We start from the raw sequence: 22,399 nt of genomic DNA on the forward strand, positions 1-22,399 counted from the left end.
GTCATATTTTAGATTGCACATATAAGTGAGAGCATATGGTATTAGTCTTTGACTTACTTCACTTAGAATTATAATCTCTAGATCCATCCATGTTGCTGCAAATGGCATCATTTCTTTTTTATGGCTGAGTAGTATTCCATTATATATATATAAATATATGTCACATCTTCATTCATCTGTTGATGGACATTTAGTGTAATGTCTTGGCTAGTGTAAATAGGACTACTAGGAACAGAGGGGTGCATGAATCTTTTTGAATTACAGTTTTGTCTGGGAGTGGGATTGGTGAATCATATGGTAGTTCTATATTTAGTTTTTTGAGCAACCTCCATACTGTATTCCACAGTGGCTGCACCAATTTACATTCCCACCAACAGTGTAGGAGGGTTTCCTTTTCTCTATGCCTTCTCCAGCATTTATTGTTTGTGGATTTAATTCTCATTCTGACAGGTATGAGATACATCTACTCATTGTAGTTTTGATTTGTGTTTCTCTAATAATTAGCTTTTTGAGCATATCTTCATGTGTTCTACCTTGTTTGGATTGGACTTTCTCTGAAGAGAATGTCTGCCATCTCAGGGATTTGGACTACACTTTTCCCCATGTAGCTGATAACCTCCATTTTGCTTTCACTGCTTCTTCATTTCAGGGCCCACTCTGATGCTAAATGATGTTTGCTAAGTGAGATTTTAATCTCACTTTTGAGAAGTTCACAATGTGAATCTTCAGAACATCAGAATTATAGTAGAGTGTTTCATTCAACTGAAAGGATGCTGCTAGCTAGAACACCACCTAGTAGTACCTGCTTTCAAATTTTTAATTGTAATCCATAGTAAGAACTGTATTTTATCTCATGACACAGAATATGCATATATGCATATGTATAAAAATGAGTGAGAAGTTTCATAAAACAAATGTTTCATTACTGTTATTTTCTTTTGTTTTTCATTAAAAAAGTGTTGATAGTAATTTACTCAACTGATTTCACCACCCACCAGTAAACAGGAGATGATTTGTAGTTTGAAACACTATCTTATGCTGAAATACGTCCTGTAGAGCTCAGACCTTGGTTAGCCATCTTAATTGCAAATGAAACCCCCAAATTTTTGACATTGTTATTCTGAAATATATTTGTAAAGGTGTTACTTTCTTTATCACTTTATACCCCAAACATATAAATTAACAGTGTAAATAGAGGCAAGATAAAACAGAATCATTGAGTACTACCGGGTATGTTTTATTAGGGTGCATATCAAGTGTGTTGGTTTCTATCACTGATGTTGACTATTAGCTTTAATCTTTTTATCAGATTCACGAAAACAAATTGGTTTAGATCACATTTGGCCAAAGAGTTAAAAACTTCAGAATTGTTCTGGGATTCGCACATACATCTTGCAAATTCCAGGGACACCACGTCCTTTGGGTAACATAGTTCACCTTGCAGCTCATCAGTTCCTCTTCAAATTGGGCCACACTAAAAGGCAGATGTTTGTAATTTAGAGATATCCCAAGGTCTGTACTTCAAAGCAGTCACAGAAATAAAAGCATGACTCATATGCATTAAAATCCATGCACCTTGTATAAAAATTGTATTTCTTCCAAAAACCTTTGCAGTTTTTCAAAATTTGTGATTCAATGGAATTCTAAAAACAACTGGCCCTACTGGTACTGCATTCTGAAAAATTAGGTAATCCTTTTTGTTCCCTCCTTAAAAAAAAAAAAAAAAACGTAGTAGAAACTTGAGGCTAGTGTATTTACCCTTGAATCAAATAATGGATATCCTTGAGTTAGAAATTCTTCAATCTATAAAGATATATAGTTGGTATTGAGTGACTGATTGATTGTGATCCACTCACCCCTTTTTATTTTTTTATTTTTTGGCTGCACCGTGGCATATGGAAGTTTCAGACCAGGAAGAGAACCCATGCTGTAGTTGCAACCTGTGCCAGAGCTGCAGCAATGTGGGTTCCTTAACATGCTGCTCCACATGGGAACTTCTACAATTGGCTTTTAATTAATTACTTAATTAATTTTGTTTTTTTAGGGCCACAGGCGTGGCATATTGGAAGTTCCCAGGCCAGGGGCTGAATCGGAGCTATAGCTGTGGGACTATGCAACGGTCACAGGAATGCTGGATCTGAACTGTGTCTGCGACTTACACCACAGCTCACGGCAATGCCAGATTGTTAACCCACTGAGTGAGGCCAGGGATTGAACTCATACCTGCATGGATACTAGTTGGGTTCATTTCTGCTGAGCCACAGCAGGAATCCGTACACAGCTGGCTTTTAAAATGATATCTCGAATTCCCATAGTGGTGCAGCAAAAACAATTCCGACTAGTATCCACAAGAATGCCGGTTGGATCCTGGCCTCGTTCAGTGGATCGGGATCTGGTATTGCCATGAACTGTGATACAGGTCACAGACACAGCTTGGATCCCCAGTTGCTGTGGCTGTGGTGTAGGCCGGCAGCTGTACCTCAGATTCGACTCCTAGCCTGGGAACCTCCCTATACAGTGGGTGTGGCCCTAAAAAGCAAAACATAAATAAATAAATAGATAGATAGATAGATAGATAAATATCTCCAATGCTTAGCACATGCACACAAAACTTGTGAACTACCAATACTATTCTAATATGTGAATTTGTTGTATCAGTCCTAACTATTTCAAAACAAATTTGCACAGTTAACACTTTGCTCAATTACTATTTTTAGAAATTTACATTAATATATTATGGCTTTTTAAAGTACTTGAAAAAAATGAAGCCATATAAATATCCGACGGCACAAATCTGCCATAAAGGTGAATTTCAATAATTTAGATTGCTGAAGTATGCATGTCAATCTTAAGATCTCAGACATTTATAAAATATTTTGGTTTCTCTATTACATCTCTAATCTTATTGACCATTTTTCTTGATTCCTATTTCTTCATATTTAATGCTATTTTCAGAATCTGGCTATATGTTATTCCTTCAGACTCTATCTTACAACACTCAAAATTGTAGAATACTGGAACTGGAAAGGCGGTAGGGGATGAAAATAATATTTTATAGATGAGGAAACTAAGAAAACCAAGTTGCTTTGCTTAGTAGTTATTTTTCTAAAATGTTTTATAAAGCTTTATTGATGTTTGTATTGACATGTTTAATCCAATATTTAAAAACTCCTAGTTGTTTAAAATATTACAAATTCTAAGATTGGTAACCGTAAAATTACTGGCAAAAAGGATATTGTGGTTCTTTGTTGGTTTGTTTTCTACTTTAGTTAAGCATGAGGATTTTGGAGGCTGATTGCCTAGATTTAGACAGCAGCTCTACCATTTATTACCTCAAGGAAATTATTTAATCCTTTCCTCTGCCTCAGGAGAGATTAAATGGGTTAATACACAAATAATACACAGTGTCTATTACTTGAACACTCAAAAACATAAGCTATTATTTTTTAATGTCTGGTGCTAATTTTAATAACTTAAATATTCTATACTACCAAGTTTCTAATCTCATTTCTATGTTTTAAATTATAGTTGGTTTACAGAGTTGTGCCAATTTCTGCTGTACAGCAAAGTGACCTGCAGTGTAACATATATATACATTCTTTTTCTCATGTTACCTTCCATCATGTTCTATCACAAGAGAATGAATATAGTTCCCTGTGCTATATTCCTCATACCTATCCATTCTAAATGTAGTAGTTTGCATCTACTAACCCCAAACTCCCAGTCCATGCCACTCTCTTCCCCATCCCCCTTGGCAACCACAAGTCTGTTTTCTATGTCTAATCTCATTTCTATATTAAGACATTAGATAAGCAATCTGGAGAAAAAGATTTCAACTGGAATTCTGAGAGATAAAATGAGCTGTCCAATATTATATGATTAAATTTTTTTTAAAAAAAGGTAGGAATAGGAATTAGGTCCATACACTTCAACTTCAGGGCTGTTTCTACTTTTCTTCGTAACTTTTTATGTCATCTCTGTGGAGTATAAAATTGATGAATGTTATATAGCTACATACATTATGAAAACTGAAGTGATCCACAAGAGTGGAGCTGCTTAGTAATGAAATAGTTAACTTGATATTCTAAACAGGGAAACTGTCCTTTGAAAACTAAAGGTTAGATGCAGAGACACACAGTATATAGTTTTCGTGTTTACTTATATCTGACTTGAAGGAAGACAATTAAACCACATGAATAACAACAACTTAATTCATTTTCCAAGATTCCTAAAAAGAAACTTCCTTGGCACAGCCAAACTTTCCAACAAACTCACTTTAATGTCTTCAGTTTACAATATCAGAAATGACCTCAGGGTCAGGCATTTGTCAGTTAATGACCGGCTGGGCTAATGGCCTTCAGCTTTGCCTTGGGCACGCCGGTCTTCCAGTAGGTCATTAGCTGCCAGAAAAGGGCTCTTCCTCAATCACTATTGCTAAATAAATAAAATTTGCTTCTGGGTGAAGGCCCCTTAAGCCAATTTTGGCTTAAGGTGAATTTTCTCCTTGCGTATTTACAACTCAGAAGATTCCAGAAAATGATGGAAATGCTACAACCAAATTTAGATCAATGTAACTAATGAAAAGTAGTCACATGGATCCTTTAGGATGCTTTTAAATTTTCTTTTGCTTATGGTGTTCAAATTCAGTATTAATCTAATATAGCAGATTACAAATGCACTGCATTTTGGAATTTCATCTATAAGCAAATTTTTTGGAGCTCATTCTACATTTTCCCAACATAAGCTTATAAATGGTGGCTAGATTCCCAGAATAGCCCACGAAAAGCTTGGTTAGTCCATAATGTTAGAAATATCATGTACTTGTAATTAAAACTAGGATACAAAACCACAATCTTACAATACCTGCAATTAAACAAAATAGGAAAATAAAACTAAGTAGGAAATTAAAAAAAAATGACCTTTAAATTTGATGGTTACAGGGAAATTTGGTTTAATAAGAGAATGAGGGAGTTCCCATTGTGGCACAGCAGAAATGAATCCAACTAGGAACCATGAGGTTGCGGGTTCGATCCCTGGCCTCACTCAGTGGGCTAAGGATCCGGCATTTCTGTGAGCTGTGGTGTAGGTTGGCGGCTACAGATCCTATAGCCTGGGAACCGCCATATGCCGCGGGTGCGGCTCTAAAAGGACAAAAGACAATAAATAAATAAATAAATAAGAGGATGAGGGTAGAGACACTGGTTTTTTCTTATGCCTATTTCATTTCTTTTTTCTTTCTTTCTTTTTTTTTTTTTTTTTTTTTGTCTTTTTAGGGCCTCACCCACGATATACGGAAGTTCCCAAGCTAGGGGTTGGATTGGAGCTGCAGCTGCTGGCCTACACCACAGCCATAGCAACATGGGATCCAAGCCGCCTCTGTGACCTATACCTCAGCTCACAGCAATGCCAGTTCCTTAACCCGCTTAGCGGGGCCAGGGATTGAATCTGTGTCCTCATGGATGTTAGCTGGGTTCGCTATTGCTTAGCCACAACAGGAGCTCCCCAATTTCTATTTTTTTTAAAATTGAAGTGTAGTTGATTCACAATGTTGTGTTCATTTCTTTTGTACAGTTTTATATACATTATTTTTAAAATATTCTTTTCTGTTATGGTTTATCACAGGATAATGAATATAGTTCCCTGTGCTAGACAGTAGAACCTTGTTTATCCATTCTATATATAATAGCTTACATCTGCTAACTCCAACCTCCCACTCCACCCCTCCTCCAACCTGCTCCCCCTTGACAACCACAAGTCTGTTTTCTATGCCCATGAATCTGTTTCTATTTCGTAGACAGGTTCATTTCTTTTTGTGGCCTTTTTTTGTCTTTTTTGCCATTTCTTGGGCTGCTCCCACGGCATATGGAGGTTCCCAGGCTAGGGGTCTAATCGGAGCTGCAGCTGCCGGCCTACGCCAGAGCCACAGCAACGCGGGATCCGAGCTGCATTTGCAACCTACACCTCAGCTCACAGCAATGCCGGATCGTTAACCCACTGAGCAAGGCCAGGGATCGAACCTGCATCCTCATGGTTTCTAGTCGGATTCGCTAACCACTGAGCCACGATGGGAACTCCAGGTTCATTTGTTTTGTACATGAGAGTCTACACATAAGGGACAGGTAGGTATTCTATGGTATTTGTCTTTCTCTTTCTAACTTACTTCATTTGTATAATCTCTAGTTTTATCCACGTTGCTACAAATGGCATTATTTCATTCTTTTTATGGCTGAATAATACTTTGTGTGCATGTACCACATCTTCTCTATCCATTCATCTGGCAATGGACATTTAGTTTGTTCCCATGTCTTGGCTATTGTAAATAGTGCTGTTATTTCATTTCCAATTATAATATAATTTTCCTTTTTATTAACACTTGGGTATGCCAAGCTTTGCTCTTTTCTTTGACTCCAAATAAAGTTTCTTGAAAAAAGTAAGGAGAAGGCAAAAAGTTGGGTGGAAAATTTTCCCAAAACAGCAAATAAAAGGAGAAATGAAAAACTGGAGGCAAAGAGTTGAAGAGGATATATACATTTTGGGGACTGCCTGATGTGAAACAAACTGAATTGTGAACAGTAAGAGACAAAGAAAGGAGCACTGTGTACAAGTCTACTGGGTGAAGAAAGGATGAGAAGATGAGATGTGGGGTCCAATTGCTGAGGATGAAGAGGAGAGAATCAGTTGCTCATCTGTACAGTACTTTTGTAAACTATGAACTTAGGAGTTTTCTTAAATAGTAAAATCATTAAAAAAACAAAAGCAAGAGTCCAGAATAACTCCAGTTGGAAAATTGATTTTTTTTCTCACTCTGGCTGTGGAGAAATGAAAGTTTATGTCAGTGAAATTAGAGGTAAAAAAGGCTGGTTTAATTAATTTTAATTCTAGAAAATGGGGAAAAGTAATTACAAAAGTAGAGGTAGCCAAAGTGTGAAATAAGATTGCCATAATCAGCATATTTCACCTCTCACAGCCAATCATGGTGTGGGGTTCAACTCTACCTATTTCAGAGGGTTTTTCTCTTTTAGAACATAGGCTTAAAAGGGGGGGGGGTTCTTTAAATGCCAGGCATATGGAAGAAATGCTTCTCTTGCTCTTTTTTCTTGTCATTAGGTTTTTGGTATGACACAGAGATTCAGAGGAGTGTCCATTTTGCATGATGGCATTTGACCTTCCTGTGCCAAAAAGATACTTCATTCCATTGTTTTATGGCATCAAAAGGGTAAAGTTCAAGGTTCTAATGAGATAATTACATTTTAAAAGAAAATAATATTTCATCTTATTTCTAGTACACATCTCAAACATTTATCACTTTAAAGATCAAGGAAGCAGACTCAATATAAATACAGTACATGGCTATATTAGTAAATGGTAAGAAAAAAACTAAAAAAATTAGTTTTGGGATTTTGAAATTGTAATATGACACCCCACTTTTGCACACATTTACCCTAGTCATGAAAATCTACACTGAAGTGCATTATATTAAGAACATTAATCCTGGGTGTCAAACTAAAGGGCTAAAAGATATTAATTCAATAATTTCCATAAGTAAAATAATGACAAAACTGTAAATATACAAGATCACAATAATTCCTATTTTAAATGAATATAATAGAAAACAAATTTCATAGGACAGAGCATGTTTTTAGGTTTTCAGTTTTTTTTATCTTTTTAAAATCTTACAGCTGCACCTATGGCATATGGAAGTCCGCAGTCCAGGAACTGGATCCGAGCCACAGCTGAGACCTAAATTGCAGTCATGCTGGATCCCTTAACCCACTGTACCAGGCCTGGGATCTAACACTTACCTCTGCAGCGACCCAAGCTGCTGCAGTCAGATTCTTAACCCATGACAGGAACTCCTTCACTTTTCAACTTGTATTTGAAAGTAAAACTAACATAACAAATAAGAAAAACATAAAATAACCAATAGCAGGCTCTTTATTAAAAAATATAGATGGAATAAAAGGAAGAGATTTATATGCCTAAATTGAGCATATTTATACAAACAAAATTCTTCCTTGTAAACAACATATTTATGCCTTTAGGAAAACAAAGTTAACATAAGGAAATACATCAGCCATGTAAGGAGTACATCTGCGCCACTGGTTATTTAGAAATATAAATCAGTAACGCTTAATAGAATGGCCCCCAGGAGTGACATGTCAATGTTCTAGGCTGTTTAGACAAGACCTAGGCTAACTCACAGTCTCCCATTTGATGTATAGTGAAAGATTAGAGTCATCAGGCTCATCCATTAAATGAAAATTTACTACAAATATTTAAAAAATAACATGGTGAATTAAATTCTTTAAATACCAGGGTTATTTATCATTGCACAGATGATATAAAACACTTTTTTTTAAATTTTAAAGATGACAAGTAGTAATGTGCACAGTCTTATTTGCACTGTGGCTTAGTCCTAAAATATAAATCCAGTCTACAAATAAACACAGGGACCAGAGAAAATGTGTAATGGTCAGCCAGATTTCTAAATTACAGTGCTTTTCCATGTCATGATTTTCCCTCAATTATTCAGCATGTCTCACTGACAGCTTCATGCTCAAACACTAAAATTTTAGGTTCTGGCATGACTGCATCATTTCAACGTTCAGTAATGTTCTACATGAACACAATATAGAGCAGTTTATTTCAACGGCATCAGGGAATTTACAGCTTGAAAAGAGGCATTATGAGATCTCTTAGTCCAGGGTCTTTATATAGTGAAGTACTAAAATAAAAAGTTGTCCTTAGGTTCTATAACTGAAAATGAATGAATAATCAAGCATTAATTTTTTTTTTGTCTTTTTGTCTTTTTTTAGGGCTGCACCCACAGCACATGGAGGTTCCTAGGCTAGGAGTCTAATCCGAGCTACAGCTGCCAGCCTATGCCATAGCAATGTGGGATCCAAGCCGTGTCTGCAACCTACACCACAGTTCATGGCAATGCTGGATCCTTAACCCACTGAGCAAGGCCAGGGATTGAATCCACAACCTCAGGGTTCCTAGTCGGATTCGTTTTCGCTGCACCATGACGGGAACTCCTCAAGCATTAATTTTTAAACTCACTCTTGAATTCAAAATCTTGTTAATTCACACTTATGTGACTACAGCTATAGTAGTAAGAAGACAATTACCAGAGGATTAATATACCAATTTTTATACTTAGTGATACTTAAAAATCTAAGTGTTACCTAAGGCAATTACTTTGAGGACCCCTAAGGTCTTCAGGGAAAAGCCAAAGGGAGAATAACTGACTTTGCTAGTTTTACCCTTGGCAATTATAAAACAGAAACCTTTATCTAATGGTCTGCCCCAGGAGAAGTATAGTGATAAACATATAATACAGAAATACAGACAAGAATCCAGTAGCAAAAGAAAATGGGAAATCGGTAAAATGAAAAAGTCATAAAAAATTAAAGTTGCCACAAATATGCTAACTTTAATTGCCAAGATAAATATATACCCTCAAAGAAAAAGCAGGCTGTTACGGTGAAAAAACAGAATAGTACATATAGAAATCTGTGTTACATTCTGCCTGCTCCCTTATTGCTGTGGTCTCTATGCTGTTACTGTCAACAATTTTTCTTTCTTATAAAAGAAAATTAAAACATCATTAAATAGAAATCTAACTTTACCAAGACATTAACCATATATATGTAGATGGCATAAGAAAACTTAATACTGCCTCAAAGAAATATTTATCAACACCTCTTCTTCCCCTTCAAAAATCCCCTATTGTACTTAAGCTTCTAGGAACTCGTTTAATAAAACTAGTCCTCTTCTGAGATAAAACTTTACTTTCCTTCTTAAAGAAAATATTCTAAGGGGAATACTGCCAAGTATTTAAAAGAAAGGAACTGGTTCTATATATGAGAGATTTGTTTTATCAGAGAATTCTTTGATAAAGCACTCTAGTTATTACCCTTTACAGTCTAATCTGTTTACTGTTCGCATGGTTTGGAAATCATCTATTATGATTAAAAGAGGGCTACATAAGCCCACATTTGTAGAAGATCAGTTATGGACCCCTGGACATGGTACTCAAGGTCTTTCACAAAAACTTTGCCAGTTGGAGCATCTTCTGAAATTGACATTGTAGAGCCTTCAATGACCCTTTGAAGAAGAATGTGAAAAAAATCCATATTTTGGATGAATGGGAGGGTTGCAAAGAATAAAGGCTTCAATTCAACTACCAAATTCAGAAAAAAATATCCCATGGCTTTAAAAAGGAAAACAATTCCTCACCAAAGGTTGACAAATTGCAAATCTAAAGGTCCAAACCTGTGCAGAGACCATGAAAGTACAGGGCTCACTGGAGGGGAAGGAAATGCTTGATCATTCTTATTTCAAGGAGGAGCTTCAGGCTTAACTGTTGCTTGGATATGCTAAGCATTTTCTTTTTTTTTTGGGTAAATGAAGTAGTGCTACTGAAATCCAGTGCCTAATGGAGCAGATGGTGGAGGTCTTAGACTCTGGAACATTTATAGTGATGCTTCTGAATGCAAAACACCAAGAGTGGATTTCACAGGCTGTGAATCTGATTTGATTTTGATGGGAATAAAGCCTCCATTTTCTCTGAAGTCAAACCACACCAAAAGAAGGTGTGAATGATACAAGCTAGCTAAGAAAAAAGAACATATTAAATAATATCCCCATAAAGTGAAGTGGTTAAATGAGTACCTCTTTGTGTCATTAGAGCATGTTAATAATATTTGTACTTAGTATCCCCATCTTAACCTTATATATAAGATTTCATTAGAATAGCTTAAAGTAAGAGTTAAAACTAATAATTAGAACAGATAGAAATTTGTTTAAAAGCAATAAGCTTTGTTTTTTTGGTTTGTGTCTTTTTTTTTTTTTTTTTTTTTTTTGTCTTTTTGCCATTTCTAGGGCCGCTCCCGTGGCATATGGAGGTTCCCAGGCTAGGGGTCTAATCGGAGCTGTAGCCGCCGGCCTACGCCATAGCCACAGCAATGCGGAATCCGAGCCAAGTCTGCAACCTACACCACAGCTCACGGCAACGCCGGATCGTTAACCCACTGAGCAAGGGCAGGGACCGAACCCGCAACCTCATGGTTCCTAGTTGGATTCGTTAACCACTGCGCCACGACAGGAACTCCTGTTTGTTTCTTTTTGTTTTTTACAGTAGGGGCCAGGGTGAGGGCTAATTACTGAAATGTGGACCTAGCTGGTATGTCCAAAATATCTCTTCCTTTCTGGTATGTGGGTCTAACCCATGCGTGGCCAACGTGTGTGGCTAGAGCTAGTCATTTGCAGCTCAAGGCACCCAAAAACCGTATCAGACCTGCACTTTCTGAGGCTTCCTTCCTCCTTCTCCAAGATCCAAAGTTCAGTAAAGACCACAGCGGGTACGGTGAAGAGGGAAGATGGACAATTCAGGTCAGAGAGTGGCTCCCAGACTGAAATTACTTATTATTCCATTTTATATGGCCAATTCATTTTTTTCCTTAGCTTCCTTTTGAGGTGAATATACCCTATATATTAAAGGTATCATACTATTTTCTCCGTAAAAGTCAGCAGGTCTGTCTCATAAAAACATGTGCTAGCCAAAAGTGTTGATGGCAAGGTAAGGCAAAATAATACTTAACTTCCAGTATCTAATCTCTGCATCTTCCAGATTTTTGGCTGGCCACATAGGGACCTATGATAAAGTTTACATTTCTAGTCTCCCTGACGGCTAGGTGTGACTATATCATTAAATTCTGGTGAAGAGAATGTAAGCAGAAGGATTTCAGATAACTTCTGAGAAATGTCTTTAAAGCGGTGATACTATGTAATTTATCATCCAAAGGGGACACTTCAGAGTAAAATGGAATGCTAAAATAATTAAAATTTCATACTTCGGGCAACTTGTTTATTTATTTAACTAAAAATTGATTTTATTATATTGGGGGACTTGTTAACTAGTTCTATTCAAAAACCATTTTCAAAAAAGTCCAAAATAAATAAATATAACATATATCCATGTATGTTAAAATAAAAAAGAACTTCTTTATATTATCTTAATATTAAGAAATAGCCGACAGAATAATTATTCCTGGTACATATTCACATACTTTATCTTGTTTCTTAGCCCTGTCTGTCTCTAATATTATACCACTGGCATTTTGTGAAGAATGTGTTCTTAAAAACATGACATTTAAAAATAAAGCTGCCAGCAATATTATTCATAATTGCATTTTATAATTAAATTTGAAATTATTGATATTTTACATTGATTCTTATTAGTAGACCATAATATTGTTGATTAAGAAAAATGCTCTTTCTGTAAGTTCTGAATTACTTGGTAAACTCAGAGCAAATTTGCTAAATGGAAGAGATACTCAATTCTATTTTTTTCACATTGAAAAGTATAACTATTCCAGTCCAAATATTTTCAAGGTACTGTCTTTTTGCTTCCTTTGGAGTGCCTTTCTTTGACACATATTTTTAAAGACAAAACTTGTCAAATAAATTGACTCTAAGATTCTTTTGAATGTTTTGTCAAAATTAGATGCTGCAAAATCTAGGCCTTCTCAATTTCATTTCATTCATGCATGTGTATAATTTATTCAAAATAGGAGCACCTCCAAAAGATTCTTCCTGCAATGTGAGATATTCCAAATCATAATCACAAGGCCACAAATTGTACTCTTGTAGAGCATATGAGTTCTTACTACTTATTTTGTTCAACTTCTTCTTTGCCTCTGTAGGGGAAAATTCCAGTGGAACATTTGTTTTCATTAATTGCAATTCTCTAAAAACTTCTTGGAGTTCCCATCGTGGCTCAGTGGTTAATGAATCTGACTAGCAACTATGAGGTTGCAGGTCTGATCCCTGGCCTAACTCAGTGGGTTAAGGATCCAGCGATGCCGTGAACTGTGGTGTGGGTCACAGACGTGGCTCAGATTCCTCTTTGCTGTGGCTCTGGTGTAGGCCGGGCGGCTACAGCTCCGATTGGACCCCTAGCCTGGGAACTTCCATATGCTGTGGGAGCGGCCCTAGAAAAAGCAAAAAAAGACCAAAAAAAAAAAAAAAATTAAAAGCTTCCTTTGGTGTTTCATCTATGGAACACTTGATTTAAGATTTCCAATTGATTTTGAACAAAATGTCACCAAAATTTGATGACCCATTTATAACAAAGTTCAATACCATTGTTGGGAATTAAAGATTTCTAAAATCTGACTGATGATAGGCAACAAAGAGACACATACTGTGGTGTTGAAATACAGTTTTTTACTCAACATTAGCTATATACCCAAAATCTTATAAATTTTTATAGCAATAGCTTCTATTTCAATTAGTACAATGTTGATGCAATTATGAATTATGAGTATGCCTCACCCAATTCCAACCACTCCACAGGTTTCTCAATATAGTCAGATGACCATTTTTTAAATCACAACAATTTCCAATCTCACTCATAATGGCTTTACCTTTGATAGAATATCTTTACCTTGATTTCATGAATGGATGGAAAAAGTATACACATATATACACTTTCTTCAGTTACATATATTAAATAATCATCTTCAAGAAGTCTTCCTAAAGTAACTACTAACTTTGGAACTAGCTCCTGATACTTTTTCTGCAGATTTGACTCTTCTTGTTTTCCTGTAGTCAGTGAGACCACCATGGCCTCCATAGTGGATAGTAAATGTCAACAAACATTTTATGCAAGTTACACATTCTTTATCGACTTCCTTCAGAAACAAAAATTCAGTACTTTGAAAACTTAAAAATATATACTTTTACTTTTTTGAGCTTACTGATGCCAAAAGGTTTACTGCAAAAACAAGGTACTGCCAAACAGTAAAATAATTACCAGTTTACATCATACGAACAAGTGTGCTCAACCTATTCTTTACTCAATCTACACAGAACTGATCAGCCTCCATTTCCCATATGTCTATTTCTTAGACAATGGACCTCTAACTTAAACACACCTACCACTTTGCTTCTGAACTGCTACCTGGTGGTTTTGTGATTCTTGAAGGCCAGACAGGGGCCATAACACCAATTGGGTAATACACCAAGTGGCCAGCTACAACAGCAGTGTCACCTGAGATAGGAATGAATTAACAGTCCCTAGACATTTCAGTGCATTTTGTTATATCAACAATTGCCTTGCATTCTGTCCCTGTTGGGAGGTATCTGAAAGGGCTGGGAAAAGAGATGAGTTATTGCTGGCTGTCTTTCAGGTTAAATAATACCTTAACATGATGGCTCTCCCTGTGTGGGTCCCACATATTACTGGCTTATGTTAGACAAAAACTGAGGCAGAGGCTGGAAGTAGAAAGCTGAGATCTATTAAACCCGCACTGCTTTATTCTAATGTAATTGTCAGTAATAATTCTCTGCTAAAAAAAATCCAGGACAAATGCTAAGTCAGATAGGATTCTGGGACAGGAGACTGACAGAAGACTGTCCTTGGTGCTCAGGATTCACAATGACTTGACCTTCAATGGAGGACATCTGCCCTTCTTTGCCCTTCCTCATCCTTCCTTCCTTCTGACTGGTGTGAAGACATGATGGCAACTCTCTCAGGCCATGAGGTGGTAAGATAGGAATGGCAGAGCAGTGAGATAGAAGGAGCCTGGGGTTCCTGACTTTAGAATCTCCATACCAACCTTGTATTGCCTACTTTTGGATAATAAAAATTTGCAAAAAATGAGAAAAATAAACTCCTATTTTGTTTTTTGCCCACTGTTATTTTATAGTCACACCTAATCCTAACTGATAAATTAAGACTACCTCTTCAATCTTTCTTACAATCTTTCTAGAAAGTAGCTAGGCAATATGTATCAGGAATACTAAAAATGTTTAAACCCTCTGAACCAATTCTAGGTATTTATCTTAAAGAAATAATCTGGAATGGGGAACAACTGATGTGTAAAGATATTTCCTGCAGATCTATTTATGACAGTAAAAAATCAGAAGCAACCTAAATGTCCAAAATAAGGAACTTGTTAAGTAAAAGAATATTACATCTAAATAACTAAATACTGTATAAGCATTGGAAATTTTATTAAAAAAAGTTAACATGGGAAAATACCCAGATCATATATGCAATGGGAGAAAATAGGCAGGATTTTTAAAAAAGCTTGTACATGTAAGTTTTCACTTATGTTACCCCCAAATCCACATAATTCATATATGAAGGTCTGAATAAATAAACAAAAAGACTGACAGGAAATATATGAAAATATTAACCAACAGTGATTACATTTGGATGGTGAAATTATAGGTAATATTTATTTATATCATCTTTGAATATTTAACATACAATCCTATAATAAATAATTCCATCTATAATCATTAAAAAAAGAAATTAATTTCAAAACTCTTTACCAGCATTTACCAGTTTTAACTGGTATCATCACTGCCATTATCATCGTCATCATTATCACCACAATTTTACCGAGCATCTATGTGTGGGGAGTTGGGGCAGCAGGGTGTCTAGACCTCTGCGGCTCTTGCGGTCAACCCAGAGCTACCTAAAGGCCATCCAGACATAGCAAACCCTGCCCAGTTTTACCTTGGTGTTCTGTAGCAGAGCTAGTCCATTGCAGGCATTTGCTAGAAGAAAGTCTCCACTCAGGATAGCTATTTTATTTCCAAATTGCATGTCTTTCAGTGGCCCATCAGAAGATTGCAATTCATTTAAATTTACTATCCCACGATGTACAAGGAGAGCAGTATGGATAAGTTCTGTGATCTCTGCCAAACTTCTTTGACTAAAACATAAAGGTAAGACTTTAGTGTAATGAATACCATCTTATCACTAATGTCAGACTTCAGTTTTCAACAATACAATGTTTCACAGATCAGTCTCTTTTTAGGTTATTCCTTTTTGGTGAAGATTCTTTCTGTTGAAATATAACTGACATAACATTATATTAGTTTCAGGTGTACAATATAATGATTCAGTATTTGTGCATACAATTGACTCTTGAACATGGGTTTGAACTGTGCAAGTCCACTTATATGAGGGTTTTTTCAATAAAAACTGAAGTGCTACACAATCCGAGTTTGGTAGAATCTGAAGATGTGGAACGACAGATATGGACAACCAACTACGAGCCTCGAGCTTCCTCAGATTTTGGTATCTGAAGTGGGTCCAGAACCAATCCTCCGCAGATTCCAAGGGAGGGCTGGATTGTGAGATGATCATCACACAGTAAGCCTAGTTAACACCTGTTACCACACAGTCACAAATGTTTTCTCTTGTAATGAGAACTTTTAAGATCTACTCTCAGCAACTTTCAAATATACAATACAGTAACATTAATCACAGTCACTATTTATACATTATATCTCCAGTACATTAGATCCTCACGCTGGCCTTCTTTTTTACATAACTAGAAATTTGAATCTTTTGACTACTTTCACCTATTTTATCTACTTCCCACCCCCCCACCTCTGGTGACCACCAATCTGTTCTCTGTATCTGAGTACAGCTTTTGGTTTTGTTTTGTTTCTCAGATTCCACATATAAGTGAAATCGTAGTGTATTTGTCTTTCTATGATTTATTTCATTTAGCATTTTGGAGTTTTGTGGTTTGATTTTTTTGATGGTTTCAAATGCGCTTTATTTCTTCAATCATGCCATATTTTAATGGGTACACAGTGCTTTTACTTGGCATCAGTTACAAGTTGGTTTTGAAGCAATTCAGTATTACACCAGCTGGATGATTACTGATTTCTCCATTCTTTTGGGGTTACTCTGCCAACAGAGGACAGGTTCCATTATATTCTAATTTGTGTCGCTGCCTATGCCCATACAGCAACACAGAAAGTGGCTCCACTAGCATTACTATATTTGTCATGGAAATCAGGTGTACATTTCTCGTATTTCTTCCTTGCTGTTGTTAACTGACTACTTCGAACTCAGGGAAACATGCTCAAGACAGACCTGTGGCAACCACAGCTGCTGGTCTGGTGTAACTTCATATCAGGTACCCTTGCAAAGAGACTTGAATGCAGTTTTTAATAGAGGCCTTTCCACTGAGTAGTTTGGGATTTATAAGCAGATCCTGACACCTCCCTTCTCTCTACCATTCCAACTGTCTACACCACAAGTCACCAGGATTTCCCAGAGAGAAGCTGACCAGTAAGGGCCACCCTCCATAGTTCCATTTAGATGCTTTGTTCTCAGTATAACTTTGTTCTCCATAACATTAGGATTTCTGAGAATCCTTACCAGTATCTAACAAACTCCAATTTAAGTGGGAATATAATCTGCGCCAGACATTAGGCTAATAAGCACTTTTATACATTATCTCTTTTAATTCTAAATGCAAAGCTGTAGGATTTACAGAGATGAATAAAATGTGGTCCCTTCCTTTTCTTATTGAGAAATTGACAGAAAACATTTTAAAAGAGAGCTAATATTTAAAACTTTGCTTTAAACTGGTGACTAAACAAAAGGAATAAAAATGTATTTTATTAGTATACTGCTAATATATTCTAGTTTACAAAAATGTTCGTTGTAAAAATCTATACTGTTACATTTCACAAAAATTACACAATGAGATTATGAGCAGGTATAAAGCTCACGGAAGGTTAAGCACTGGATAAATTTCTCATGTAGTTCAGCTTATGAAAGAAAGTAATAACGAGGCAACAGACGTTGTAAGGGTTCTGAATCACCCTAAGGATGAAAATGGTGAATGACTGGGAGCTTTTAATAAAGACATCTATAATCATAAAACTGCATTCATTAAACAAATAGCAATCTTTAAATGCCACATAGCCAGAAACAACAAAAACAATGGTGGTAATAAAAGTGAAAAACTGTAATTTGTACAGTACCTACTATTTACAATGACTTTCATTTGTATTATCTCTACTTGTGATTCTAATTACAGGAGATCTGGGAGGTTAAATACCTGGTCAGAACATTCAGTTTATAAAGGACAAAGCTGAAACTCAGAGCCACCTTGTCATAGTGACCAATGATAATTGAAAGTGCTTATTTACCCAATGACTAGTAAATGGGGGGGGCAGAGTTACCAATGTTACCAAGACTAGGATATGTCCACCACTAACTTGTCTAATTTTCATTCTTAGTTCTAAGCACTACAAAGAGCATTTTGCTAGGATAAAGTATATTATGACTGGACTTAACTCTTTCTGTCATTAGTAGCTGGGGAAAGTAACCAAGTTGTTTCCAAATCACTTGGTTAGAACCAAATCAAGTGATTTAGCTCAATCAGGAATCTGGATAAGTTTTATCTCTGCCTATAACAGACGGTTCATGGGCAAATCCCTAAAGTCTTAGGCCCTTGGTCTTCTCATCACTGAAAGGAGGGGAACTGAAGAAAACAGTCTCTTTCCTTCTAAGATTCAGGGATTTCCGTCCTAAAGTTTCAGACTCAGTCCTAAAATAACATCTGGGATTTTAAAAAGTTACCTAGACTGGTAGTTAATAGTTAAAAAGAGACAAAAATTATTACTGGTGCCTACTTTTCTATAAGAAACAGAAATGAACTGACTGGTCATCTTGAAATCTGTTCTGCAATTCCACTATCTAGTCCTATCCTCTCAACTTCTAAGATTTTATCATTAGATAAACAACAGACCACATTAATCAAGAGTTAATTTAGACTATACCAGGGAAGCAGAGACAATATGAAAGAATCTGGAAATTTTTTCCTCTCATTATCTTACTCCTATTTTAGCCACCCAAGGCAATTTTGTAAACTTTTAACATACTGGATTTTAAAAATTATCTTACATAAAAGTCTTCATGCAATCTTATGTGTACATATTTTAGTACTCTTTTTCATGCTAAATCTTGATTGGAAAAGAGTTACAAATGAATACTGTTTACGTTAAGTAATCAGAGTAATTACCACATTGAATGTAACCCTGAGGATTAATTGATGTTTTTACAAGAATTTTCAGGAAATTACTTTCTTTCAATTATATGTTAAACAACTTAATCTGCTTTGTCCCATATTCTTCCAATATTTCTCCAAATTTTTTAGCATCCCAAGCTTTGGAAAAATAAGGATGGCAGACATTGCTAGTTACCCATCCACTCTCTCCGTCCTCCTACTATTAACATTTGGTCGTGTGTGGAGTGACAATGCCTCATTTAAAAATATTCACCTCCCCAAGATCCCCTGAGCTAGAGGTGATCCACGTAGCACAGTCTGGCCAATGAATGTAAGTAGAAGCACCTTAGGTAGAGTTTCTGAGAAATCTACTGAGTTCCTGAGATAAGGGGAGAGATTCAGATAGCATGAACCTTTGGCATTTTGAGCTTGCCTTCTCCTCTGTCTGGGACATGGCCCAGGTGCCTAGGAGCACAGCAGACACTTAAGGATCCTAAAGAGGGCCCCCAACCTAAGGATAGTAGAGCAAGAAGAAATGAGAAGCCTGGGCCCCTGATAATTCCTCTCACAGCTGCACCAGCTCTGATGTGCCCATCTCTGTTATCTGAGATAAATAAACACTGCATTCCTTTAAGCTACTGTTTGTTGGAGTCACATAAACTCCTGAAAGATATGGTCAATAAAAACTATACCACAGAAATGGTGAAGACATTTTACATTCTTATTTCTCCACTCTGGAGGTCCATCTGTATATATGCGCTACACTTTTGCTGCTATAGAGTGAATGATAAATATATTTTTGGTCTAAATAATTTTTAAGAATCAGTCCATGTGTTACTTCTTCTGTGAAGTCTTCCCTCCTCCCAAGTTAACTCCTTCTAGGCTTGAGAGCCTTTGAACACAGCTCAGTCATTTACTGTACTATGTTGTAATCCTTTCTTCAGCTGTCTTTCATCTGCTGCCCTTCTCCCTCACTACACTGTAAATGACAGTATCCTACTTCCTGGGGCTCCCTATAAATATCTGTTAAATAAATAGCTCTTTACTTAGCAGTCAATTTGAAAAAGTAGGAGAGATAGCTGTCACTCTTAGTTTCAAAAGATAAGGAATGATATAAACTAAAAAGTCACGTTTATAGAATCAGAGTTGGAAGTGACCTCATAGGTCAATTAACCTCAATTAGCCCCTTCCAGGGATGAGTAATAACAAATTACACAGGAGCCAGGTTTGCTGATGAATAGTTTTAATTATCAGAAATTATTCCTTATATTAACTTGAACTCTCTTGAAATGTTTTACATGTTTAAGTTGGCGTTAAAATAATAGAAGGGTCAATTGTGTTTCACCACACAGGCAAAGGAGATAAAAGACAATGGAGTCTTCTTTCGCTTTCTTTTTCTTTTACCCTTTTTCTTCTTCCTTCCTTGCTTTTCTTCTTTCTGAGAGGTTTATAATACAAAATATTCCACTTATAAGTAACAAATACACGCACTTTGTCTTTTTTTTTTTTTTTTTTTTTCTGTCATTTCTAGGGCCGCACCTGTAGCATATGGAGGTTCCCAGGCTAGGGGTCGAATCGGAGCTGTAGCCACCAGCCTATGCCACAGCCACAGCAACTCAGGATCCAAGCTGCATCTGCAATCTACACCACAGCTCACAGCAACGCCGGATCCTTAACCCACTGAGCGAGGCCAGGGATCGAACCTTCAACCTCATGGCTCCTAGTCGGATTTGTTAACCACTGAGCCACAACAGGAACTCAGTGTCATTTTTAACAGTTTTTAAAGATGCAGTTTTTTGAAAAAAAACCTTATTTTGGTAATTTTCAAAAATAAGAAACAAAAGTAGAAAATACAGCATAAAGAAACTCTGTGGACCCTAATCTTGTTTTAGCTACACCTCTCACTCTCCCTCCAGGTTTTTTTTTTTTTTTCCCCTTCTAGATTATTTTGAAACAAATGCCAGTTATCACATCATCTCATCTGAAAATACTTCAAATAGCCCATTTTTTAAAATGCCTTATAGTGGTAAGGGCTCCCACTTACTGAATTAACTACTCTGAGCCAGTTAGTTAGTATCCTGAGCAACTTTACATAAAATCATTTTGCAAGTGTAATAACTCAATTAACAGATTAATAAATCAAGTGATGTAAAACAGCAGCTCTCTGAGGTAAGCATTATTATCTCTACTGTACAGAAGGAAGCTAAGTGGACAGAATATGTAACTTGCTCAGGTTCACATAGCTGGTAAATTGCACAGCTGGATTCAAGTCCAGGGCTCTCTGACTCTAAAGCCCCAAACACAAAACGTCAGGGTGTTTCTCCAAGTATTTAAAATAGTAGGAAGAGTTATTTATCTAAAATCATTTTATTTTATTTGAGTTATTTATTTAAAATAATTTTATTTGAATATTAAAACATTTTTAAGTTGGAAATTTGACTCATCTTCATCTAAAAATAAATCTGAAGATTACAAAGAAAACTTTGCAAGAGTGCTATCATTGTAGATTTTAAAACTTATTGTGAAGCTATTGCAATTTTTTAAGGTATAGTAATATCATGGGAACCAACAGATTAGTGGAACAAAATCCAGAAAGAGAGCCAAATATATTTGGAAAATTATTTATGCTAAAGATAACATTTCAAATTGTTAGGGAAAGATGGATTATTCTTACAAAAAAATGCTGGAGCAAAGAGATACAGATTAAGGGAAAAAAATAAACTTAAATCCCTATCTTACACCTTGCAATTTTAATAGATTAAAATATATTTAGATGGATCAAATATCTAAATGAGAAAAAAAAACCCATAACTTTAAGAAAACACTCTTATGACCTTGGGGTGAGAAAGCCTTGCAAAATAAAATAGGAAGTCAGCAAGACATAAAGAAAATAAGGGATAAAACTGGGTAGATAAAATAACATATACAAAAATGTTTACATAGTAAAATGTAGACTGAGGCAACTACAAACTTGAAATAATATATTTGCAACACATACAATAGATAGAAGAATCTACTCAAAATGTGTGGAGATTGGACAAGACATTAAGATAAAAAAAGACAAACAGCTTAAGAGCAAAATGGGAAAGGATATGAAAAAATAATTGCAGAAGAAACACAAACGACCAAAAACTATATGAAATGATGTTCAACCTCATTACTAATTTGGAAAAGGAGTATTATAACAAAAATGAGATAATATTTTTAGTCCACTAGTTTTGCAAAAAATGAAAAAGATCAGAAATGAGGCAGGCGGAAAGGTGAAGAAACCATGAGGTCCATCACTTCACTCCTTTGCTCGAAACCCTCCAGTGGCTCCCATCTCAGTCATGGTAAAAGCCACTGTCCCAACAAAGGATTCCAAGGCCCTACACAATCTGCCCTTTTACCTTTCTGACTTCACTTGCTGCTCTCTTTGTCCCTGCTCTCCCTTCTCTAGCTACATTAGTGTCATTGGTGTTTCCTGAACATACCAAGCCTGTTTCTCCCACAGGACCTTTGCCCCTTCTTCTGTCTGGACTGATCTTCTTTTACGTATTTGCAAGGCTAGTCATTTGCTT

At 36.2% G+C, this 22,399-nt stretch overlaps 1 protein-coding gene across 4 annotated transcripts in view; it reads right to left on the reverse strand.

The window, feature by feature from the left end:
- The window catches only part of PDSS2 (decaprenyl diphosphate synthase subunit 2), a 275,584-nt gene that overhangs the window by 109,574 nt on the left and 143,611 nt on the right, over positions 1-22,399 (reverse strand). For all 4 annotated transcript variants that reach the window (XR_002336490.1, XM_021065297.1, XM_021065253.1 and 1 more), the window contains exon 3: positions 15,536-15,734. Coding sequence is in view for 3 of the 4 variants with exons in the window: in XM_021065297.1 (XP_020920956.1) it covers positions 15,536-15,734 (199 nt within the window). In the remaining variant the exon portion in view is untranslated. The remainder of the gene's footprint in view (positions 1-15,535; positions 15,735-22,399) is intronic.

The sequence above is a fragment of the Sus scrofa genome, chromosome 1, assembly GCF_000003025.6.
Source record: "Sus scrofa isolate TJ Tabasco breed Duroc chromosome 1, Sscrofa11.1, whole genome shotgun sequence".
Classification (NCBI taxonomy): Eukaryota; Metazoa; Chordata; class Mammalia; order Artiodactyla; family Suidae; genus Sus; species Sus scrofa.